Source organism: Thermobia domestica, chromosome 9 (assembly GCF_964235325.1).
Source record: "Thermobia domestica chromosome 9, izTheDome1.hap1.1, whole genome shotgun sequence".
In the NCBI taxonomy this organism is placed as follows: domain Eukaryota; kingdom Metazoa; phylum Arthropoda; class Insecta; order Zygentoma; family Lepismatidae; genus Thermobia; species Thermobia domestica.
This window is the reverse complement of record NC_137462.1, coordinates 73,846,600-73,872,597: the sequence shown is the minus strand read 5'-3', so window position 1 is coordinate 73,872,597 and position 25,998 is coordinate 73,846,600. Positions and strand designations below refer to the sequence as shown.

General features: G+C 37.3%; 1 protein-coding gene across 1 annotated transcript; it reads left to right on the top strand.

Moving 5' to 3' along the window:
- The first annotated feature begins 6,992 nt into the window (after positions 1-6,992).
- On the top strand, positions 6,993-7,850 carry LOC145660874 (E3 SUMO-protein ligase ZBED1-like). Its single transcript, XM_081726304.1, has one exon. It carries the CDS (start codon positions 6,993-6,995, stop codon positions 7,848-7,850), a length of 858 nt encoding a protein of 285 aa, XP_081582430.1.
- Positions 7,851-25,998: the final 18,148 nt, after the last annotated feature.

The following is a 25,998-nucleotide window of genomic DNA, read 5'->3' as shown; positions in this document are numbered from 1 at the left end:
AATACAAGTAATTATCAATTTATACAAAGTATCTCGTTGTATAAAAATGTCGCCCGACGATGGGACTGAATATAAAAGTTACAAGGGAGCTTGGTTTTTATATTTAAGAACCACTGGTCCGTTTACAAGAACAATATTCCATTAATTATGTCCTATACATTTTGATCAACCCTCGTATGTATATATAACATTATTTAGTTTCCTTTACATGAATACATTTATACTAAATCTTTTATTCCATTAATACTTATTTTTGACAATAAAGTTTCAACACAAATTAATATAATGTAAACAATTTTTGTGTTTAATCGATCATGAATTAAATTATAATCCTTCACATTAATAAGAAAGAATTAAAATCGTTGGAAAATTATCGTTGGTTAGTGAAAATCAAAGAAAATTAAATTGAATAAAAATCAAAAATTAAACGCAACCTACGTTCGAGCGAACAAAAGGAAGAAAATAAATCTATTTCTACTCAAACAGAAGACACCCTTTTATTTATTTATTTTATTTTTTTTTCTTAATCTCCTTCATTCTTATGTATTTGAACAAGAACGTCAGGCGCGACTAACTTTTTCACTAGACGCATCCATTTTTCTTTTGTATACTGGGTAGGTTTCCAAACCTTCAACTCATCTATATTACGAAGTCCAATTGACGTACCCGTTTTAGCGTTCAACAATTCAAAAACTTTAGGGTTTATTTCCTTAAAACATAAATAAGGACCAGAGAAAATGTCACAAAATTTGTAAATCTTCTTTAACAACATATTACTTTGTGGATGTTGTTTAACAAAAACTAAGTCATTGACCTTGATCCGATATTTTCCTTCTTGCAAAGACTCTACTTGAGAATTACGTTTCAAAAATTTGTTATGTCTTCGGATTTTTACCATATTCACTAAATTGGAAGAATCTACGATTGTTGAATCTTCTAACTTGACATTAAAATGTCGTTCCACAGGGAAAATCAAATCAGAACCGTTATGTACATTAGCAGGAGACACGCCTAAAGTGTCTGATATAGAATGATTCAAAAGGTACGTGATTTGACTGACATGCTTGATCCATTCGGCATGTTTATCTTTACAAAAGTGTCGAAACAACATACCAAAATTGCGATGCACATTTTCTACAACAGAGCTACTAGGATGGTACGGAGTTACAAAATGAATTTTAATGTTAGCCTTGTTCATAGCTTTGATAAACACATCACTTTTGAACTGTGAACCATTATCACATAATATGTGTTCTATAGGGCCACAATGTGGAATATATACGTTCAAGATTTTATTTATGATAGCAGCGGAAGTTGCTCTACGCAGAGGATAAGCTACTACATAACGTGAAAAGATATCCATGGTTGTAAGTAGATAAGTTTCTCCAGTAGCTGCTCTTGGTAAAGGTCCATATAGATCGATAGACTGAAACGAATGTGGTCTCTCTGGCGTTATTGAGAGCATAGGTTTTTGTACAGCCTGGTAGTTATGTTTAATTCGCATGCACTCAATACAGTCCTTGATATGATTTTTGATTTGAGCTCTCATTCCTCTCCAATAAAAGGATTTATTAATCAAGGCACATACCTTTACATAACCAAAATGACCGAAATCGTCATGATAGGCCTTTAATATGCGTGTTGTCAGCGTAGGTGGAATGCAAATTTTGTTTCTAGATTTGAATTTAAAATCTTTAATAAGGAGAATTCCGTTGGATAATTTAAATCTGGAATTCCAATGTTTGGGACAATTACATCCTTCATTGCATGAAGACAAATGTTCCATGATTTGTTTATATTCATGATAATTCATTTGATGTTCTCGCAAATCTTCTATTGAAATGGTAGCTATTTCATCCTGTAAGACCTTAAATTCGTTGATGGACAAGATATGTTGTTCTTCTCCAGGAAACAGACGTGATAAGGTATCTACGGGTCCATTATCTACCCCTTTAATGTGTTGTACTTCAAAATCATAAGCTTGAAGCTCTAACGACCAACGAAGTAGTCTGTTATTATATCCCTGTATGCTGTTAAGGTATCGTAATGAATTATGGTCAGTAAGTACTATGAAATGGCATCCGCTGAGATATGGAGCAAATTTTTGCATCGCAAAACGTACAGCCAAAAGTTCGATTTCTGTCGTGGTGTATCCTTTCTCAGCTTTCTTTAAAGTACGGCTAGCGCAATGAATAACGGCCGGTTCCTGAATGGTTGGATTAGGTTGCCAGAGTACGGCAGAGATTCCAAGTTGAGAACCGTCACACTGAACATAGAAAGGAACGGCATATCGAGGGTGATTCAAATGGATGTTTCGCTTCACGCATTCCTTCAACTTATTAAAACTGTGTTCTTGAATCGGACCCCATTGCCATGGTACTCCTTTCTTTATAATCATAAATAAAGGCTGGGCTATCTCAGCAAATCGCGGGATGGCCTTGCGAAACCAATTGAAGAGCCCTAATACTTGCCGTGTGTGTTTGACATTTAATGGGGCAGGCAGATCTTCTATGGCTTGTACTTTAGATTGACTGAATTGTAAACCAGAGGCATCAATTTGGTATCCAAGAAATTCTATAGAATTCTGCAGAAATTTTGATTTCTGTAGGTTGATAGTAAGGCCCGATCTTTCCAATCTGTCTAAAACTATATCTAAATACTTCAAATATTCATGCGGATTTTTTCCCATGATCAAGATGTCATCGGCGTAGGTTATCACGTTGCTGCGTAAGTCTTGACCCAAGACTTTATTTAAGCAGGATGCTAACGCCGCACTACCATTGATAAGCCCAAAGACTACACGGTTGTATTCGTATAAGTGACCTTCAAAACTAAATGCTGTGTACGGTTTCGAATCTTCATGCAGTTCGACCTGATTATATGCCATTACTAGATCTAAATTTCCGAAGACTGCATTCCCTTGTAAAGAGGCTAGTATTTCTTCCACAGGAGGATACCTCACTTGTTCCAGATCAATATGACAATTTGTGCGTCTCAAATCTAAAACCACACGTAGAGAACCATTTTTCTTGGGAACTACATGTAATGGATTAAGGTGAATGCTACGTGAAGGCCTAATGATCCCATCTCTTAACATATCTGTAATTTGCTGACGTACATTTTCCCTGTATCTATATGGAATTATATAAGGCTTGCTTACAATGGGTTTGTCTGTTTTAACCTTAAAAGAATAAACAAAATCCTTGCAACGCCCAGGACGTTCTGAAAAGACATTTTTATGTTTGTATAGGATATCCTTAAAGTCAGCTTTTACTGTATTATCTGTAAAATCAAGACTACTTTCGAGTGACTTAACACGCTCAGAAAACAATACATCGTCTTTTGAATCCATCAAATTTTGTGTGTCTTTCGTTCGTTGATCATTTAATTTACCACTTTCTGAACTAACAGAAACATTATTCAATACATAAGGAACATTATTATATTGACAAGCAATATCATCTAATTTTGGAAGCAGTTTCTGAACGATTTCCTGAGGTATGCCAGGTATAGTCAACGTTTGGTTTCTAAAATCGAGCATGACACGCAATTGAGATAATAAATCTAAACCCATAATTAATTTTTCATTCAGTTCCTTTATTACTAGAATAGGGATTGATATTTCAAAACCTTGAATAGCTATTGTCACACGAGTAGTTCCAGCTACTCTCTTTTTATGTTTACCGGTAAAATCAACTATAATAAGATTCTCAGCCTTTTGTAACTTAGGATTCGAATAATTGCTAGTAATTGCTTTCCATAGCGAATATGATAATAAAGAGGCGTTTGCTCCTGTGTCAAGTAAAGCTTCTGTGTTTAACCCATTGATTTTGACAGGTATTTTAGCTGTACTGTATGATTTTAAAAATACAAAATTTTCTTCAACATCAAAACCATCATTGACGGTATCATCTTTGGACCAACAACGATTTACTACAGGCATAAATTGGTACTGACATCTATTAACTGCTATTTCCGAATAATTATTTACAGATACGTCATGTAAAAGGTCGTTTTCATCATTAACATGAACATGTAAGTTGGAAGATAAATGTTCATAAGAATCAATAGCTGACATGAGTTTGACGTTATCGCATAAATTTGAAGATAAATGTTCATGAGAATCTATAGCTGATATGGGTTTAACCCCTACCACATCAGCTGCAATTAGTTTAAATTCATACTCGTGTATGGTTCCAATAAAGTACATTGTACAGCACAATCATGATTATGTCCCGTATTACTGTTCTGTACAGGAATTGCATCAATATCTGGATTTTGATGCGTAGTGCCATCTCATAACCCCCGATTACGTCTATCCACGTAGTGTACTGTATTCCTGGAATTTCGCCATGTATTTCGTCTATTTCTGAACCTATTTTGGGTATATGGTCTTACATAAGGATTGCCACGACTAATTAGGTTAGGCGGATTCCCTACATAGCTCTGCCTATTTTGCTCGTTCTGATTGCTTGAATTCACTCGGTTTAGGTTGTGTTCTGTATCGTTCACACTACGGATATTTAGATTCCGAACAGGTACAAAATGATCTGAATTATTTTTACTTTTGCCTATTCCTGCTTGTTGATTCAGAGCATGGTATTGAGTTTCATAACATTGAACAAGCATTAATAAATGGTTAAAACTCATACACTGGGTAGAAAACAGGATCTGTTGTAACTTAAACGGTAGCAAATTTCGAATTGATGCTATGATTCTAGATTCCGATTGCAATGGATTTACGACTTTTAATTCGTTGTATGTATTTACAACAAACTCGACAACAGATTTGTGCAAACGAGGATTGAAATGTTGGTTTCTAATCGTGGCATCTCTATTTGCAAGCAAAAAGTCATTTTCGTAATTTGCGATTAGCGCTGCTTTGAATTCCTCATACGTACTAACGTGATCTCGTACTGCTTTAAACCATAAAGAACATGGTGGGAGTAATAAATGAGGGATTAGTTTCATATATTGTGATCTATCTATACACATTATATTGCACTCGTCCTGAAATTTTTCTAGGAAAGAAGTAGCATTCTCATTACATTTACCACTGAACTTACTCATAGCACGTATTTCACTCATCTTTACGCTTAACTTTACCTTCCTTTTATCATTCCGTGTTCTTGTTGAGTGACAATTCCTACCTATGGCGTGATGTGTAGTTGCACCATCTCTTTTCCGCCCATCTGTACTTCTCGGATGAATTTCTTCCAAAATAATGTCCTCATCAGATACGGGTGAAGGCGAAGTCATCTCTTGTGAACAAGGGAATTCTACACGATCATTATCCATGTTGTTGTGGTATGTGTTGTCCTTGATCTGTAGTGTCCTGATTTTCTCTTGTAAGGTAGCTATCAACTGTGTATTCGCACGTATCTGGTTGGAGTTATCCGTGACCTGAATCTTTTGTTGCTGTACAGAAGATGCTATTACTTCCAAATCCCTTTTTACACCACTGACTTCTTGGATTAGATGGTTTTGATTATCCTGGCAATCCTCAGATATTCTTTTTAACTTTTCATCAAACTGCGAAGTGATGTCATTCATTGCCTGGATAATAAATTGTTTCGTCTCATCTGACTTCTGCTCCAATCGTCTGTTGGATTCCTCGGACTTCTGCTCCATCGTCTGCTTTAATTCTTCATATTGTCTGTTGGATTCCTCGGACTTCTGCTCCATCGTCCGCTTTAATTCTTCATATTGTCGGTTGGATTCCTCGGACTTCTGCTCCATCGTCTGCTTTAATTCTTCATATTGTCTGTTGGATTCCTCGGACTTCTGCTCCATCGTCCGCTTTAATTCTTCATATTGTCGGTTGGATTCCTCGGACTTCTGCTCCATCGTCTGCTTTAATTCTTGCTTCATGGCTTCCATATCGTCTTTTCGGCTTTGTTCTTGCCGCTGTAAGACTAGTAAAATTCGGTCTTCTAATGTCATTCCTGGTGCTGCACTTCGTTCACCGTTATCACTATCACTGGTTTCTTTCTGCATTGCCTCACCGTTCATTTTTCTTGTGATTATTCTACCACTTCTAAGTCTTGTCAAGTTCGTAGTCATTAACCTTATTACAGAAGTAAATTCACCCTTACTTTACTTCGGGATATGAATTTACAAGATTCCCGGGTTTCGGGACCAAAATTTTTACAACGACTCACCAAAGGTAGTCATCAACCTGGTTCGGCTAATAATATAAGTAGATTTCGAGTGGTAGTAATTGTTTACACATTAAAATATCTTCCGTGATTACATTTACTAGTATTCTCACCTTTTATATTGAAATCACAAAACGATGATACGTATTAAACAATTTTATTCGTTGATTTTCTTTGAACGAATATGCACATAGACTGTATTGCAATCGTACATGTTTGTTAGGTATCTATCAACAACTACATAGCAACTAATTATCCAATAATGTATGTTTCTTACATATATTAAAAATCTTCTTCTTCTGTTATTTTTAAATTAACATTATATCTGGTATAGTGCTTATGTAGAAGCACTTTCTGCCCAAAAATACAAGTAATTATCAATTTATACAAAGTATCTCGTTGTAACGGCAGTAAACCTAAAGGATGCCCTATTAAGTGCACTCGATGACTGGGGGATAGCTACAGCATCTGTTGTTGTCTTTACCACAGACAACGCAGCTAATATTCTTTCAGCAATGAAGTTAATGAAATTTAACCACATTAGCTGTTTCGGTCTCACACTTCAAATAGGAATTGAAAAGGTCTTGAAAGAGGAACCACTATCTAGTGTGATCATTAAGTGTAAGAAGATACAGACAACACTTTCATTATCTTCCAAACTGAGAAGAGATTTCAAAAATGTCATGGAAAGTTTGAGCAAACAACCAAGACTACTTTCAGCAGCTGTACCTACTCCGTTGGTGGTCCACTCTGCACCTTCTGGAAGCTGTAGAATCTCAGTACAGTGGGTTAGTGGAGCTCTTCAGTTCATTTTATAAGGGCAAATACAGTGACATGCTGCTTGATCCCTCAGAGTTGAAACTGCTGAAGCAAGTTATAGCACTTCTGAAACCATTCGAGGAAATGTCACAGCTCATGAGTGGAGATTCATATGTCACAATAAGTGCAATCCTTCCACTTCTGTCGATAATTGAAGAATCTGGCGATGCGGAAGTGTCTGGTGGCTCAGCTGATGAAAATAGAAGTCCACCTGGCATCGAATTGGATGCAAGACCAACAGCAGATGATCCATTGATACCAGAACTCAAGCAACATGTCCTTTCCGCTCTGAAGAAAAGGTACAGTGATGTAAGTGAAAATGAACCTGAAGATTTGAAACCTCCATGTAAACTGCTGCAAATGAGCACGTTTTTGGACGTCCGTTTCAGAGAAACTTACCTGAATGAAAACGAAATGTCTTCGGTGAGATCAGCAATAATTGACGAGCTTTCTCCAGATTCATCAGCCAATGAATCAAACACCATGGTGGTACTTCCGACATGTGAAAAGCGTTCAGAAAAACAACTGTCTGGATTTGAGGCAGTGTTTGCCAAAAGAAAGAAGAAGGAACACCAGTATCGGAAAACTCCTAAAGATGAAATTGCAGAAGAGATTGATCACTATCTAAAAATGCCACAGCCCTGTATGAATGACGATCCTCTTATTTGGTGGCGTAATCACCAGTCAGTTCTGCCACACTTGAGCAAACTCGCTAAAAAATATTTGTGTGTACCAGGTACCAGCGTTCCATCTGAGCGTGTTTTCAGTAGTGGTGGAAATGTTGTAACAGACAACCGTACTGCTCTTACTGGGTTTCATGCTGAACAGTTGATTTTTCTTGCAATGAACAAAAAATTTGTTCCCCAGTGCTGAATGATTAAAGGTTTATTCAAGTAACAACAAATCCAATTGGATGTAAATAAGTTATCCAGTTCTAAACAAATATAAAATATGAGAAGTACATTTACATTAAAAGTCAAATATTCAAATGTTTAGATGTAAATCGTCTACTCTAATTTAGGAAGTTTTGAAAGGTTCAGAAATGTTAGTGAAAGATGAAAAAGAAATTGTGCTTTTAATTCAATACATTTTAAAACAGCATTGTACCTCGGTATTTAATATCATTAGTGGCGTTGATGTTCAATTGTTCTTGGTTATTTCAGAAATATTTGTTTTGCTGTATTTCTTAACCAATTGTACTGATAATGATAGTGGACATTATAATGTTAAGTCTGTGAAGGGCGTATCAGTATTCTCTGTGTCTTAATATATTTACTGTAAGTGAAGGCTGCAGCAGTGAATTATTGGGCCATTTTTAGAAATGTTATTAAGAAGAAATGATGGCATTTATTTGGGTATAACAAACTGCAATACAAACTAGTCATGAAAGCATTTACTTATTTGTGAATTTTAGTCACCAGACAGAAAACAAATTTACACGGAAAAGAAAAAAAATGTTTCACCAAAACTTACTGTCCAAAAATAACATCTTGCCTATGACCGCTATTTTACATTACACGCTCACTATGCTTCTTCCTAAGGTAATTTATTATTCCTTGCAGCATATCTTGGGGAAATTCTTGCAACTTCATTCTGAATGCAACGTTTTAGTTCTGGAATTGTATGTGGTGCAGTAACTTTGAAGACTGAATTTCAGAAGCTTCCTAAGCAAAAATCACTTCCCGCAAGATCGGGTGAAGTGGGATGTTCCATAATCTAGCGATAACATGGTTTTCCTAGATATGTTGCAGAGAGTAACGTGTGACCTTAGGAAGAGACTTACTGAGAGTGTAGTGCAAAATGGCGGTCATCGGCAAGATGTTATTTTTGGACAGTAACTTTTTGGTGCAACACTGTTTTTCTTTTTTGTGCAAGATTGTTTTCTGTCTGGTGACTTAAATTCACAAATAAGTAAATGCTTTCAGATCTAGTTTATGTTCCAGTTTGTTATACCCAAATAAATTTCATCATTTCTTCTTAATAACGTTTTTAAAATGGCCCGATTCATTGTCACACCCTATAAGTAAAATTATACACTTTATGGATATACTGGCATACAAGTCTATTTGTCTATATTACAACACTAATTTCTTTAAGCAGAACTGATTGAATTATTTGGTATATAGTAAAATGTAGCTATCATTTTTATAAATATTAAAATATTTGTTTTTTTGAAGTTGTGAACACGTCATAACATATTTTGAATAGGACAAATATGATAATTGTATGATGCTTTACAAAATAAAAATTGATAAGGTTTTATTACCTACTCTTAAAAAAGAATTGAAATATTGTCAGGTTTACAAAAACATGTTAGATTTCAGAAGAGTACTGTGTAATTTTTAAAGATAGTACTGTAATATTTAAGTAAGACTTCGCTTATCCAGTCCGGTGGTATAACATTATTGTTTTTTTCTTTTTCAATGAGATTTGTGTAAGGAAGAGAAAGTTAATCTTAATTCCTATTTAGTGCAAGTTTTGAGCATTTACTTAAATTCTTATTACTATCACGATGGTGAGAATTATTTTTACGAAAATCTCATTTTCTCTTGTATATTCACTTCAATAAGTTTCCTTTTCACCAGTTATACTCATTTGTAAGAAACAAAGATTAGTAGCATGTATACTATAAAAGTTTGTGTGCAAGTTTAGTTGTAGTTCACGTAATTTTTGCGTTTCCGACAACATAAGAGGAGTAGTATGTAGAAATTGTATAAATATATCTGGAATATTGTATAAATATATCTATTCTATCCAATTATACCAGAGTTTATAAACACAGCAGGTACTCATTATTCAGCTCTTTTCCTGTTACACAATGTCGTGTTTGAACGGCTCAGCGCCACAGATGATTAACATCAAGAAAGTTTCTAGAAAACTAAGGATAAGGCTTGCAGATTATATGCGCCCTTATGGATCGCCACATTTTCTCGATTCTGGCATCATGTTGACTATATTGTTTGGGCTTTGATCAAGTTTGGCACACAGAATATGTTACAGCCATTTCAGTATAAACTCAAAATATGCCTTGATATCAGTTATTGATCTGCGGCGCTCAGCCATCTATTTACGGGCAAACTGCACGTAACATTTTTGTTTATTTTTTGTAATTAAAACATGTTTTCTAGTAATTATGGAGACCACCTCCATTACCAAAATATCGAATGGTATCGAAGTATCGTAATATAGAAAAATATCGAAATATTTAAGTATCGAAAAATATCGAAGTATCGAAATATCGAAGAATATCAAAATATCGAAAAAACTCGAAATATCGAAATATCGAAGTATCGAAAAATATCGAAATATCGAAGTATCGAAAAATATCGAAATATCGAAGTATCGAAAAATATCGAAGTATCGATATATCGATTTCGATATTTACAAAATATCGAAATTTCGATATTCACAAAATATCGATCGATCGATCGATATATCAAAGTATCGCACATCCCTAACCACTAGGCAGGACCATCGGACTACCTATGACAGATAATGCGGCGTTGCCATTTTCACTTCGTGGCTAGGAACATATAGAAGGCTATGACACTGCACGAAGTGAACCTTCAAGATGTGTCCCTCGACCTGGGTACGCTTAAAGTATGCAATCCCAATTTTCTAGGCAGTGAAATACGCACACCACTCGGGCAGAGCAAAGTCCTTAGTGCCTACTAGTTTATCCTACTGGTCGAGTCAGGCCTACTAGCGAGTCAGGTCCTACTATGCCCTGCAGGCATGGAGACAGAGCTTTATAACGCAAGCTCATCTCCCTCTAGTGCAAACATCAGATACCATATCCTATGGTTTGATCACAGCCCGGGAGAGTCGAATTCAATCTGATAGCTCCAGGCGAACTCAAGGGGACTTCATCATTCCCGGCCTTGCCTACCTCTATCGTTCAGTGGCTACTCTCTCCTGCTTACAATTAGAGGTACCGCGAATACGTCGAGATACTTCCGTATCTCATCCTGGATCCAATGGTACGTGTTAAGTTATTATTTAGATTTGATGATAGCCCCTTATTTTAGAGATATTTCTCCTTTCCCCGGGGACGGGAATCCTTTACCCAGAAACCTTTGGGATCGGTACTTTCCCCAGTCAGCATTCAGTCCCCATACACGGAGTAGACTGATATTCCTCCGCCCAGAAGGATCGTAGAAGCAATCCAGGACTTCCTCTAAGGTATAGGTACTACAGGAGTTATTCAGCTTTTGGAGGGTCTTCTTTGCGTGGCCCTTGCATCATGTTCAATTGTGGATTAATAGAAAATGAAATCTCTGAATGTTACGTCCCACGTTTATGTCGGTTAGGCTAAAGGAGACGGTGATGATGAGAAATGAATGAAGTGGTGGAATGAAGAAAGTGGGAGGAAACGGGAGAATCCCAAGAAAACCCACGCACACGGTCTTTGTCCACCAGAAAGTTCACTTGTTGCAAGCTGGGATCGATCCAGGGACTTCATGCACCAGAGGTGAACGCTCTACCACTGAGCCACTGTGGCCCCGTGGATTGATAGAATCTACAACTAAAAATAATGAACGTTTCTTTTAACCCGACTTTTATCTGATATTTTGTTTTCGAATTATAGCTGTTTTTCCTTTTTTCCGACAGATTTTGGGCTGACCAGGTCCCTGGTTCGATCCCAGCTCGCGCCAGGTGTGCTTTATGGTAGGCAAACACCGTGCACATGGGTTTTCTTTGGGTCTTCCATTTCCTACCACTTTGTTCACTCCACTATTTCGTTCATGACGATAAACATCTTCCTTAGCCTCGAAGAATAAACGTGGGACATTACACTAAAATACTACTAATAATATTACTATTGACTAATAACACACCAATGACGTAGATTTAAAATAAATATCAGTTACTAATTTAAAAGTTCAAAAGATAATGTTAACACGTTAATTGACAAACTTTATAACGGTTTTTGAATTTTATAACAATTAATATATTGTTGTCCTTTGATGTTCTGTTGCCTGGTATATTAAGTGTGTTCATCTGTCATAGAAGGAGTCTGTTATTTCGGTTTGAAAACTAAATTATTTAAAAGTAGTAAATATGAAGAGCGATAAAATACAATCAGATATACTGGCCGCTACGAGTGCCATTAACAACGGCCGAGGAGCTTCTATTGATGACATATTTTCTTATTTGAAAAGAATGGACAAGGCTTACCTGAAAACAGATGAAATAAACCATGTTCGGTCGGAAATAACTGCCTTACTGAAGTGTGGCACTCTTGAGCAACGCGGAGACAAAATCAAGAATACCTGTTTGAAGGTCAACACAATGTGTGTTTTTGGAGACAATGAGGACGAGAAGCAAGGCAATAATTCGAGGCCCAGCAACGACACAGGTGACGGAGGGAAACCAGCGGTACAGATAAAGAACGAGGAAAAGCCTGAGAAACAGAAAAAGCCTGAGAAACAGGCAAATGACGATCGAAACCAACAGGCACAGGGTGATGGGAAATCCGTTCATCCCATTTGTTCTCGGTGTGGCAAGCCAAAGCGTCATGGATCGCAAGGCAAGAGTAACACAGAGAATGAAAACCAGAAGAAGTCGAATCCAGCTGAGAAAAGACCGCACAGCAACCAAGATTCATCTCGTGACAATGATCCGAAACGACAAAAGACCTCTGATTCAGGACACAACTCTTCCCACCGTGATGGACATGGCCGTGGATCCAATAAGCGCAGTTCCAGTAAGCATAATTCCAACCGCTGAAGACAATTGCAAACATGCAGCCTCTTCACCACCCTCACCTAAACCTCAATTTTTGTATTTAAAAAAAATAGTGAAATCTTATAGCCACAATCCCGTTTCAGAGACTGTTTGCATGCGTACACAAGGTGAAAATAACCTATGTTTGACAATTTAAAGCAACCAAGTATATGTATTGTAAAATTCTTATATGTACAAGTTTTGATTAATAGGTACTCAAATCCTCAGATAAACTGTATAAAATACACTTGCCGTTTGAGATATGAAGAATAATTCATAACAGCATTCAGTTAAATATTTTGTTTTATCAATTGGCCTTATGGAAAAACTCCTTCTTATGAACCAAATAAAGATTTTTACCCTTTAGATGTGTAGAATTTTTCACAATAGTAATGTTAACAACTATTAAAGTAACATCAAAGATAAGGATTACTGAAATTTTATTTTATTTTTATTCCTATGTTCATCTTTTCTGGTGGCCAGTTGTAATTATCTTGAGAGTACGTTACAACCTTATAGAGGGTACGTAATATTTATAATGACATTGTGCCATTAAATTTAGAGCACAATTCTTCTTTTTATAGTGAAACTACAAGTAATAGACTTTGTAATTTATTTACCTATAATTTGAATTCATTCTTGAAAGAAAAGTATCGTAGGGATATACGGAAAGAAATGTTGAATTCCGCTGGTTCCTAAGCTGAGCGCACTCCCGAGCGAGATTTGAGAAGCGAATCGGAGGAAAAAGGGAAGACGGAAAGATTATACAGCTTTCTGCAAAAGAAAATAGAATATTAGATATATACAGTGGCGGAAAATGGAAGCAGCAGCGGTGCCCCTCGCCTCAGGCCCTGCCTTTTGACAGGCTCTGACAATGGCTGGTACAAATGATCTATTGATAGCGAATTAATGGAGCTTTTCGACGGTGCCTGGTGAATTATGCTTGTATCAGAACTTACTTGTGTGTTTGACTGTACTTGCTGACAGAAAAGCTCTAATCAGTCTCAGTAACCATGATTATGCATAAAATACGCCGAGTTGAGCAAGAAGTTGACCGTTTTGCATAGCAAGTCACCCGTGGTAGCCCCGAACAATCCCGATTTCCTGTTCCTTCTCCGGCTCCACGGGTCCGTTCACTGATTTGCTGATGGAATCTTGGATGTTGTGCTTTACGTTGTACTGTGTATATATACACACCAGGTAGATTTACTTATAATAGACAAACATATAGAGCCCTTAAAATGTAATATTTATGGTCTAATTTGCTACTTGTTAAAGTCTTCATTTTCCTCTTTTCTCGCTGCCTTATTTTCCTCATAAAGTTCAGAATGATCTGATAAGTTAGATATTTAACACCTGATTTAGGGGTACACAGTGGCTCAGTGGGGTCCATGGTTCGATTCCCGGCCAACTGTTTGTAGTGGACTTGGGTTACTCCCATTTGCTCTCACATTCCCATTCCACCAATTCTTTCATCATCATTCACTTGCTCTTTCATCATTTCTCTCTCGCTTAGCCTAAAGGGCATAAATGTTGGACATTAAACTGAAAAATGTCATGTCATTAACTCTTGGTTGTTCTAACGTAGAACAGGTGTCGCAAATAGTTCGATTAGTGGATAGAATTTTTGCTGACGTATTAAACAAACTTCAGAGTAATGGACTTGACATTCCTGATTGTCAGATTGCAATGGCCAGTCAATAACAACAACCTTGCAGCAACCATTCCTTGGCGCATACATTGCACACGTTAACATTCTAACACTCGCTTTCTTTGTAAATAAAAATGAAACATTGTTAATTTTCTTCTCTGTTTATCCACCGGTGGATTGCTCTCCGGAAGTACACTCCAGTTGTGTCAAAATTTGTCTGAAACGCGAGATTGGTACTCGATGGAGTTCAATCGCAGAATCTGTGAAGGCACTTCCTAGTAAACTGGACAGGTTATTGATGTACTGGAAGAACTGTGTAGCACCTCAACTGAAACACTTGATACCTGAAAAGAAGCAGTTCCAATTCTCTCAAACATGTATTTATGTAACTGCAGTGTCTATATTCATTTCTGCTCTGAATTAATCCAATAGATATTGGATTGGATCCAAAAATAGCTACAATCTAAGGATATGAGTTCCCATCACACTCTTATTCGCTTGAAGTTCATAATGAGTACAATTCGTACTTGGAGATTCAATCTGCCGGAGCATATTATGCATGCAGCAGACAGAAGTGCAGAGAATGAAATGTGGCAGTGGGAGCACACTATAGAAGAAACTAATGCATATCTGAAGAAGAAATAAGTGATAAACCTTTGACTGCACAAAGCCAAAATGGAACACTCTATTGACGAAGTCTAGATAGAATTTGCCAGCAAATGTGCGACCTTTTTTCCCAAGTGCGAGACCTAAATTATTTAAATGATTTGGATTGTTCTGGCAACTTAGTCCAACATTAAATCAGATGCAAATGCAGAAAATTCTAAAGCATGTTGGTATGTTTTGGCACTATTGAATCCCAGTGACCTTGATGATATAGAGTTCTACGTGTTAGTATTACTAAGACGTCAGTAGTTCACTAAGGTGCACTCAGAATGCTAAAGAATGACTGAATTTTTCTCCGTATGCTTAAATACATATCTTCCATGGCACCTGAGCTCTATAAGACTTTAGTAACTGCTCTTCACCTGTTGATTACACTTCCTATATCTGTAATATCATGTGAAAGGTCTTTCAGTGAAATGAAGCTGATAAATTTACAATTATATAAGTACCACTATGCAATTATGTAAGTATTGTCTTGAGTACGCAGGTGTCCGAAAGTACCGTTACCTACTCCTATGAGAATCAATCACAACTCCCAAACGAAATTACACAGAATTTTAAGTCTGCTGTAAAATGTACTGTATCAAAGCTCACCAAGCCTTCTTTGTAATACTGTTGTTTACTTTCGTTTTAGATTGACTAAATAAACGAAAATAGGACATCACAGCACAGGGGCGGATCCAGAGGGGGCGATCGGGACAATCGCCCCCCCCCCCAGAAGAGGAAACTTTCTTATTTTATATATATAAATAAAACCCATCCCAAAGTTTGGAGCCCTTAAAAGTAGCAGTATGACAACCCCACCAGAAGTCGGTCCTGGATCCGCCCCTGTCACAGCAGAAGGCTTACTTTGTACTGACAAGGAACGGACATGAACATATAAAAGCATGTATAACAATACACATTTTCCCCTCATATCTATTCCGTCTATCAATACAAAATTAGGTACAGTCATTTCCCAACCCCTATAGCATTTTTAGTGATGCATGTGGATTGTGTGCTTTTACCTGGGGCCACTCCCGAGAAGTCCAAAGTCGATGAGAGGGATTTCTGGAGGGAATTTTCCCGACATTCTACCAATTTTCCCAGTTCAAGTACATTATGGACTCCAATATATAGCGCCTCTGGAAAGCTTGTTTCATGCTGAAGAGAATGAATTATAAACCATGACTCTCCAATGAACAGTGTTGATGCAATAGCTATTTCACTGCGAGTCTACGATTTTCTAGGCCTGCGCGGGCCGGGCTTGGGCGGGCCGACACTGATTTCTCTTTAGGTCGGGCTGGGCTGGGGCCGGTTAATTGCAATTCTTTAATAATTATTGACTTTCGTTAAACGATAATTGGAATAAATCTAAACGTTGAAGAAGTGTGTCCGTGAAAAATGTTACAAAGAATGCAATAGCTATTTACAGTTTGTGTTACTTAGCGGCTCCACTTTCACTATAGAGGATTGCAGGCATTGCGCGGTAAATTGAGCTCTGACCTTGATCTTTACTGAACCAAATATATGACAAGAAGGGGTGGGAAAGTTTTGCTTGTCGCTAAACAATATTGCCATCATCACTTTATGCTAAAATCAATCAAGTTAGATTTTGTTACATGAAATGGAGTTTTGTTCTCTTGATGACAGGCAAAGTTCTAGGAGGCAATGGTACCATTCGGGAGGCAAGCGTCAGGTTGTGAACCAGAGTTTAGAAAATGTTTCTGAGGGTTAGGTCAAGTTTAATACTAAATTTTGAGAAAGATTGGGGCTCGAGCTAAATTTTTTAAAAATTTATCGGGCCGGGGTCGGGCCAAGAACTTTTAAAATTTATCGGGTCGGGCTTGGGCCAAGAATTTTAAAAACTTATCGGGCCGGGCCGGGCTGGGCTCGGGCCGAAAATCTCCAAAAATTTTCGGGCCCGGGCTGGGCCGGGCCTAGGTACATTCGGGCTGGATTGGGCTCGGGCCGAAAAATTCGGCCCGTGCAGGTCTCTACTTCGTTGTCTATGGCACCTAACTTTTTCTGCATGAACATATCTTCGTTATGTTTAACGAATGGACTAAGTTTGATTCGGATGTCCGGACGACATGTTCATTGTTCATGTCCTTTCCTTGTGAGATGCGAAGATCAGGTTACCAATTCCCGGTATTCTGACGGCAAAGAGGTTTAAATATTTTTTCAGAAAAACTTTCCTCGTCGTGTGAAGAACGAAAATTTTAACTAGAATGATCATACTGTATGTCTACCAATGGAGCAATAATTCAGTAAATAATATTAATGATGAAAAGTTCAATAGACATGAGGACTGAAACAGGTGTTAAATTTCTCCGTAGCAGAGACCAGCACACATATGATATTTTGGAATAATTAAACGTCATTTTGAATGCGAATTGGTAGAATAGAGTTTAATATTTGTTTCCTTCCTGGCACGTATTGAGCAAATTTTCGTTGACGTTTTACAGTGGTATCAATGATGCATTGAAAATCATATGTTCATGTAAGTTTTTTTTTTTTTTTTTTTTTTTTGTCCCTAATGATGTTAGGAATTATCTCCTATAGTTTGCATAATGACATTAGGATACACTGTACACTAACTTCTACGATGAATAGCTTCAGTGTAAAATGGAACTCTGCGCTATTTGAAAGTTTCACATAAATAAATAAATAAATAACATAAATAACTTCACTGATTGGTTGAGTTGGGATTTAGTGTCCCTTTCAAAGCAAGGCTACATTAGACGTGGATCTATAGCAGTGACGTAAGGAGGGGGACAAACTGAGCTTGTGCCCCGGGTGCCGGATTGGGAGGGCGCAAAATTGGCCAAGCATTGGGAGAGCGTTTTGGTTTGGTTGGTCAGGGGGGTCGCTAAAGCGAGTTCTTGTCTCGGGCGTCAACTAGTTTAGTTGCGTCGCTGATCTAGAGGTTCAAGTGGAACCTGAACACATGAGGTCCCGCCGGGAATCGAATGCGAGTCTCCTGCGCCAAAGACGAGTACGCTCACAATATAGCCACGAGAGAGCTCAAATAAATTTTGCAATCAAATTTATGACTCACTGTAATTAAAGAAGACAATTTTCTACTTCTGTCTATTCTTTCGCAACTATTGTGAGTCAAATACTAAGAAATGGGGTGTTCAGAGCACAACCAATCACCAAAGTTGTGGTAAAATGAGAAATAAAGTTTGTATAATACGCTTAAGTACATAGAAAAGTTATCACCGTTTTATACACAATACTCGTATGAATTATTTATAATATCTGGACATGAATCTTCTAGGCTCTAAAGAAGTTTCGGAGAGAGTTCTTAAAGATGATTCGATTGGATTTGAGTTTAGCGTCCCGTTAGCAGCGAGGCTATTTGAGACGTAAACCTACAGATTACTGTGAGATCCGAAATACATCAGCTCCCACCGGGAATCGAATCCGGATCTCTCACGTCAAAAGCTCGTATGTACGCTATCCACATATGACCTAAAGGTGGACTTTATTCCCTTTTGCAATAAACGGGCCATATACAACATGATCCCTAATCATCCAATACTGTATTTTAAAAAACGGTGAAACAACTGAAGCGATACACTCAAATGTATCTTTCGCATGCAGTATCCATAGACTTAACATTGGCACTATTCGAAGAGCCAAGATCAGTTCGCTTTCAGTGGTTGTTCTGAGGGCTGTTACTACAGTTGCTAGCATGACCCTGGCTACTCTATTAGCACTTTACTGTGCTTCTCTGGTGGTCTTAAGTGTGGTAATGAGTGCTTCTATTAGATAAGATATGAAAGATACCAAACGGTGTGAACAAATATTCATATCTACTCTTGCTTATGCAGGAAATGGATGACTGACCCCTTTTTCTAACTTCGGATAGCCGGTAGAGAAAATAATAATAATAGGCCAAATAAAATAATGTGAATTTGGCTACATTGACAGCCCACTGACACATTGCAAGTTTTCTAGCATTAGAATCTCCCTTTAAACTTTTTTGTTTAGACGTAAGAGCTGCAGTAAAATCTGTCTTTTTGTCTACCATCGGTTTCATTGAAAACTGGCGAACTTAGAAAAGTGGCCAACTTATAGAAAGTAACTGTATCTTTTGTTAAAAAGTATTATTTATTATAATATACATGTTCCTAACCCAGTAACTAATTATTCGTATGCTGTTTCCATAATTATGTATAATACCGTAATATAGCCTACCATTATATACCTAGGCTTCTAAGGACTATTACGGCAATAAAAAAAAAAAAAAAAAAAAACATCGCATGTAATATTTACGTACTACGTCGAAATAAGATACTTAATGAGGGCACAAAAAAAAATTATTATCACTTTAGTTTTCTATATAGGGCTACATTCTTTTCCGCGCCGCTCACTCACGGCACCGGTCGGAGGCTCTTCTACACCCTAGGAAAGTTGTTCATTTTAACGTTCATCACTGACGTCATATTCGCTTGAATCAATGCAAGATTCTCAAGACTCTGCCCCTTGAGAGCAGATTTCAGCTTAGGCAAAGGCATAGATGAGGCGAATATCGGGAGAGTTCAAGGATTGTGATCCTTCTTTTGGCCAAAAATTAGCCCACAGGCCGTCTCATACCAGTTTCGTTTGTTTCATATTTTGCCATATATATATATATATATATATATATATATATATATATATATATATATATATATATATATATATATATATATATATATATATATATATATATATATATATATGCACCCCGAAACGATATAAGGTTAAGTGTTTGAACGCACCTTGATGTCATTCTGCATACGCCACTAGTTGAGATTATCTTGTCTCGAAATGGTATCATAAAAGTGATGTTCAGTTGGAGGAAAGGGATGTCTACTCTAAGATTCTGTCTTGTCTCGCCTCGTTTCGTGCTCAATACTATCCTGGGGACTTTTTTTTTTTTTTTAATAATCTTCAACTTAGACACGTTGGGCCTTATGCAGAGTCGTTTTGAGATGTGATTAGTGACATGCTAAAGAGTTCGACTAACATATGTTACCTGCAGTAGGCAGGCCTTTAGTATGACACTAATTATATGTCAAAACAACTCTGCATAAGGCGGGTTAAATTTACAAATAAAATGTTTTACAGTCTTAAAAGTAACTGAAAGCTGTTGTACCTATTTTGAGTCCATCGTAAAAAGTTCACTTCTCATACAAAGAGTTCATGGTTCGATCCCTAGCAACATGAACTTACGGAGGTAAACATCGTGCACCTGGATTTTCCTCAGGTTCTCTCATTTTCTTGCACCGTATTTCACTAACTCTTCCATGTGCGTCATTCTTAGGATGTATGACAAAATTAGGAGTGTGGTATTACTGCGTGAAGTATGTAGTGGCGTACACATAGGGTAGTTCAAGCACTAGATTTTATTTCCTTTCATGACAAGCGTGACCAACGTACGTATAGCTTAACACAGATTTATGTCTGTTTGCTTTTTTTATAAAATCTTGCTCAAGGGGGCTAGGTGAAAAACCATACCCTCTTGCGTATGTCACTCGCAGTATGTGTGTCACCGTTAGGAGCAGACAATCTGCTACGTAAGAGTGTATTTTCCCCTTTTCTTTTAACGTATACAATACAGGGTGGTCAGAAAGTCCCTTTACATTCGAACTAAATACGTGCAATTATGTTAAGATCTCAACATGTTAAGATCTCAACCTGCCATTCAGATTATTGATATAACAACAGTGCTTCTCATGTAAATTGTCACATGATTGCCGCGTTACTGCCACGTGATATTCCGCAGAGAGAGGGAAATAATGTCTGTGATTTGACCAGTTCATTGTCTCGCCTTTTTGTGTTTGTGAATAACAATAGCAGATACCAGTGACTTCACTTTGGAAGAACACTTTAGTGTATGGCTATTCGAGGATGCGTTTCCGATGCGTTACCCCCGCAGCGAAAGCGACCTAGGTGGCCACTCGGTTATTTTACTTTCACCAGAGTTATAAATCATACTGTGAGCCAGTCAGGGTTTCCAGTTTTTTTTTTTTTTTTTTCGGATCCAGGTCTATAATAGCAGAGTTTCAATACTCTGCACAAAGCATCTTCCAAGCACATGTTCCTTGCTAAAATCCCCTCGCCTGGCAATACGTCTTTCCTTTTTTCCTGATCTTTTACTGATTCCGAAACAGCAGGCAGTCTATTGTTCCGAAACGCACGAAATACGCTCGAGTACGAAATATGTATTCTGCACGTTTTTATTGCTGTCGCGTTTGCAGCGCATTGTGAATAGCCATGTACATTAAAATACATGGTCAGCGTATTCTAAGCGTACGCATGAGCAATAAAAACGTGTTGCGAACGCTTTGAATAGCCGTTCATTTAGTGTGTGGGCCCATGAACGGAAGCACAACAACAGTGGCGGCGTAAGGGCGGGGCGAGCGGTGCCACCGCCCCGGGCCCCACTTTGTGGGGGCCCCCGAACGGTACGTAAAAAATAATACAAAAGAACCATGTTAGAATGAGCCGTACAAGGGCTATCAATGTTTATAATCCACACTCTCCCTAAAAGTAAACGCAAATATTACACCAGATATAGTATGAAACAACAAATGTCTGTTAATAAAACTAATCAGTGTCGGATTTCCGTATAAGCTAAAAAGCTATAGGTTCGTGCCTCTCTCTCTTGGAGACCCGCAAAGAAATATAGAGAAAAAATGGATGTAAATTAAAAATAAATAAAATAAAAGTTTCATATCTTGGGGAGCCCCCATAGAAACTTAAAGGAAAGAGCTCCAAATACAGTTGAAAAATAGATAAAGTAAACGTTTCACGCTCTGGGGGCCCCCTAAGAAATTTAAAGGAAAAGACTGCATGTAGGTGAAAAAATAACAAAACAAACGTTTCACTCTTTTGGGTCCCCCCAAACAATTAAAGAATAAAGCTGAACGTAGATGAAAAATAAAAGTTTCAGTCTCTTGGGGACCCAAAGAAATTTATAGGAAAAAATGTATGTGGTTTAAATATAAATAAAATAAAAGTTTCACTCTCTACAATAACCTCAGAGAAATTTAACGGAAAAATCTGAGTGTAGATTAAAGTATAATAAAAGAAAAGTCAAAATATATTGTGTTGTTTACATTCTAAGGTCTTATGATGCAAGTAATGGGGCCCCGTCTGCTAGCCTATTTCCTAAAATATTATCTATTTATTTATCAGTTCAAGAGAAGGGCACAAAGAAGGGATCAACGTACATAAATAATGCTTTAACATTCTGTTGCTAACTAAAAGCTCATTGGTGCAGACGCTATAGTCTCTGATTCAAACACTTCAGCATTATATTTGATTCAACTCCTGATGGTTCTCAAGTGGAACAGTTGCCACAAATCATTTGATTTGTTGACATACAACGTGATTCTGTTCAAGTTCGGGAAGCATTTATTGATTTTATCTCTGTCGAAGAAAAAACTGCTGAGAGTATTCCTGCTGAAATACCTACTGAAGAAACTTTAATGTGATAGGCTTGATATTAAGATTGCAGAGGCCAGTCTTATGATAATCAGGCTACAATGGCCGGGCAATATTCTGCAGTTAAAACTTTGATATGGAATATAATTCCTTTGGCTATTTTCGTTCCTTGTAAATTCATTGAACGTTATGGCGTACAGTAACACTTTGCACACATTAACATTCTGGCGGTCACTTTCTTTGGAGCAATGAAACGTTTGTTTGTATTCTTCTCTAGATCTACTCACCGATGTGCTGCAAAAGCACGTAAAGATTGGTCTGAAACGTGAAAGTGACATCAAATGGAGTTCGAAAGCAGAAGCTGTGAAGGCACTTTCTATTCAATTGGATGAAGTAATTGATGTGTTGGAAGAACTGCGTGACAGCTCGACTGAAACGCTTGATACTCGAGAAGATGCTGGCCTTCTTCTTGCAAGCATCCAGTTATTTTAATTCATCGCTTTACTGTATTTTAAATTTGAACTTCTCTCATATATTGATCGGATCCAAAAATGACTTCAATCTCAGGATATGAGTTTAAATCAATACTCTTATTCAGCTACAGAACCTGGTTGACACACTGATACCTGAAGACATGAGCTGGTCAAGGAAATCATATATGCAACTGAAGGAAGTTGCAGAGCATGGAACAACTGGTACACACAGTAGGAGAAGGAGATGCATGCCTGGAGAAGCAAAGAATGAACCCCTAACTACACAGGCCAAAGTGAAGCGCATTATCAATGAAATTCTAGATGAGATAAGACAACAAATGTATGACCATTTTACTCACAAGGAACAGGCATGAACGTGTCATTCGGACATCCGAATCAAACCTAGTCCATTCGATAAACATAACAAAGATATGTTCACAAAGATATATGCACAAAAATTAGGTGACATGGACAACAGGGTAAGTCCTTGGGACCCATTAACCTGTTAATATAAAGAAAAACGTAGACTCGCAGTGAAATATCTATTGTAACAATACTGTTCATTGGAAAGTTATGGTTTATATTTCATTCTCTTCAGCATGAAACAAGCTTTCCAGAGGTGCTATGTATTGGCGCCCTAACGTACGTAAACAGGAAAAATTGGAATAATATCGGGAAAATTCCCTCTCATCAACTTTGGCCCCTTCTGGAGTAACTCCGGGTAAAAGCACACAACCCAAATGTATCTCGAAAAATACTATAGGGGATAAGAAATGAGTGAACCAAGTTTCGTTTTGATAGACGGAATAGGTATGAAAGGAAAGGTTTATACCAATACGCTCTGTGTGTAGAAAACCGAACCTATGCCCTGACCTACAAAGAGAACATAATATAAAAAAATAAAGGTGTCACTTATAAAAAATACAAAGGATATCAGAATAAATAGTAGTGCGTTTATATTTTATTTAATATGTTCTCTTTATAGCTCGGATCATAGGTTCGGTTTCGTATGTACAGAGCGTATTGGTATACAACCTTTCCACTCATACCTATTCCGTCTGTCAAAAACAAACATAGTACATCCATTTCCTAACCCCTATAGTATTTTTGAGATACATTTGGATTGTGTGCTTTTACTCAGGGCCACTCCAGAGGGAGGCCGAAGTTCATTGGAGGGATTTTTGGAGGGAATTTTCGTGATATTATCCCAATTTTCCCTGTTCAGGTTCGTTATGGGCGCCAGTACATAGCACCTTTGGAAAGTTTGTTTTATGCTGAAGAGAACGAACTATAAACCATAACTTTTCAATGAACAGTGTTGATACAATAGCTATTTCACTGCGAGTCTTTATATGAACATGTTAATGGGTCCCAAGGACTTACTCTGTTGTCTATGGCACCTAATATTTTGTCCATGAATATATCTTTATTATATTTATCGAATTGATTAGGTTTGACTCGAATGTTTGGATGACACGTTCATGTCCGTTCCTTGTCCGAAGGATGACCTGAACGACAGATTTGGATTTCTGCGTTCTATCGCCAACTCTGTGCAGCAGCTAGATAATGAGAGCGAGGAAAGGCTAAAAGCATGTTGCTCTGATTTGGCTTTCTTCTACCCGAATGACCTGGATGGCTTAGAATTATTTCAGGATTGTAAGGATATAATCCTTCGGTAAGGTGTGCTCAGAAAGCTAAAAAACAAGTTGACTCTTCCCTACAAGGCATACTGAAATATGTATCTTCAATGGGGCTTGAAGTTTACTAAAGTTTGGCAACCGCTCTTTAGATTTTGATAACACTACCCGTATCTGGCGCATCATGTAAAGGGTCTTTCAGCAAAATGAAATTAATAAAAAGCTGGCAAGATCTGTCCATTGTCTGGTGATAGGTGGTAATGAAAAGTAGAATGGTAGAACCCGAAGTTGAATTCTGTGCTCACATATTTAATCTATGATACATTCCCAATTATTCAATATACTCAGAATTTTTTATTATAATATATTCAAATACTAAGTATGTTAGCAAGTGGTAATGGAAATAGCCATAAGTAACAGAATATAAATATGACTGAATTATTAAATACAAAATAATATAATCATAAAACAAGTGTGATATCTATAAACGATAGCGCAGGAGAGAAATCTATTCTTGGCATTATTTACTAATAGTTCGGCTAAAAAAAAAATGTTTAAGTATCGTGTATGATCACTGGAGACAAACCGAATGTTAAAGTGAATGGGGCTAATTGTAGGAAAAAAATCTAATCAAATAAAACCTATGTAGCGTAAACTCAGACAGGTGAGAAACCATGAATAAACTTAACCGAGAAATTGCACAGGAGAAACACCAAAAGACGAGAACCGAACAAGAAAATTCTAGTAAACATAGAGCTTACATTTAGGAATCGCATTGGTTATATTTTTTATTTTCATTTTTTATTAGGAGCATTACTTCCACTATTCCATCTAATTACAGCACGCGTTGAAACTAAGATAGTATAGGTGTAGGATAAATTCAGGATTCTTTGTTGTTACGTTTTCTTTGTTCTTAAGATTATGTTATTTCTGTTGTGGATTGTACTTTCCGTTACATTTGCATCTATAATTCTTTTTTTATCGTGTCCTTTGTTTAAAAATGAATAAAAAAGGAAAAAATATGCAATGATAGTCTGGTCCAGTTTTATTTTTAAATACCAGCCTGAAGGCGGTTCTAAGCACTAAAAAAATAAACAGGGATGCTGAATGTCGCCCCCATTTATTTACTATATCCCAGATCAAGTTGGTTTAAACGCACACATCAACGGGAAAGGGGGAAGAGTAAACAGAAAGAATAATTATGCAAATGAATATCAAAAATAGAAATGTATAAATCATGGGTTTTCGAAAAGGGGTCCCGATCTACTTCACTGGCCCAGGGCCCCAGTTTGCCTTACGCCGCCACTGCACAACAAAGAAAATAAGTCGCAGGTGATGGATAGGTTTCGTGAACAGTTCGATAAAGGAGTCATGAAGTCGTCAGATTTTGATCAAGTGAGAGAAGAAAGCTTTTCGGCTGGAAAGTGTTTTGGATGTCCCTTGTT

What these genes read in the sequence shown, in the direction of transcription:
- LOC145660874 (XM_081726304.1), top strand. Translation starts at nt 6,993, where the DNA reads ATGCTGCTTGATCCCTCAGAGTTGAAACTGCTGAAGCAAGTTATAGCA.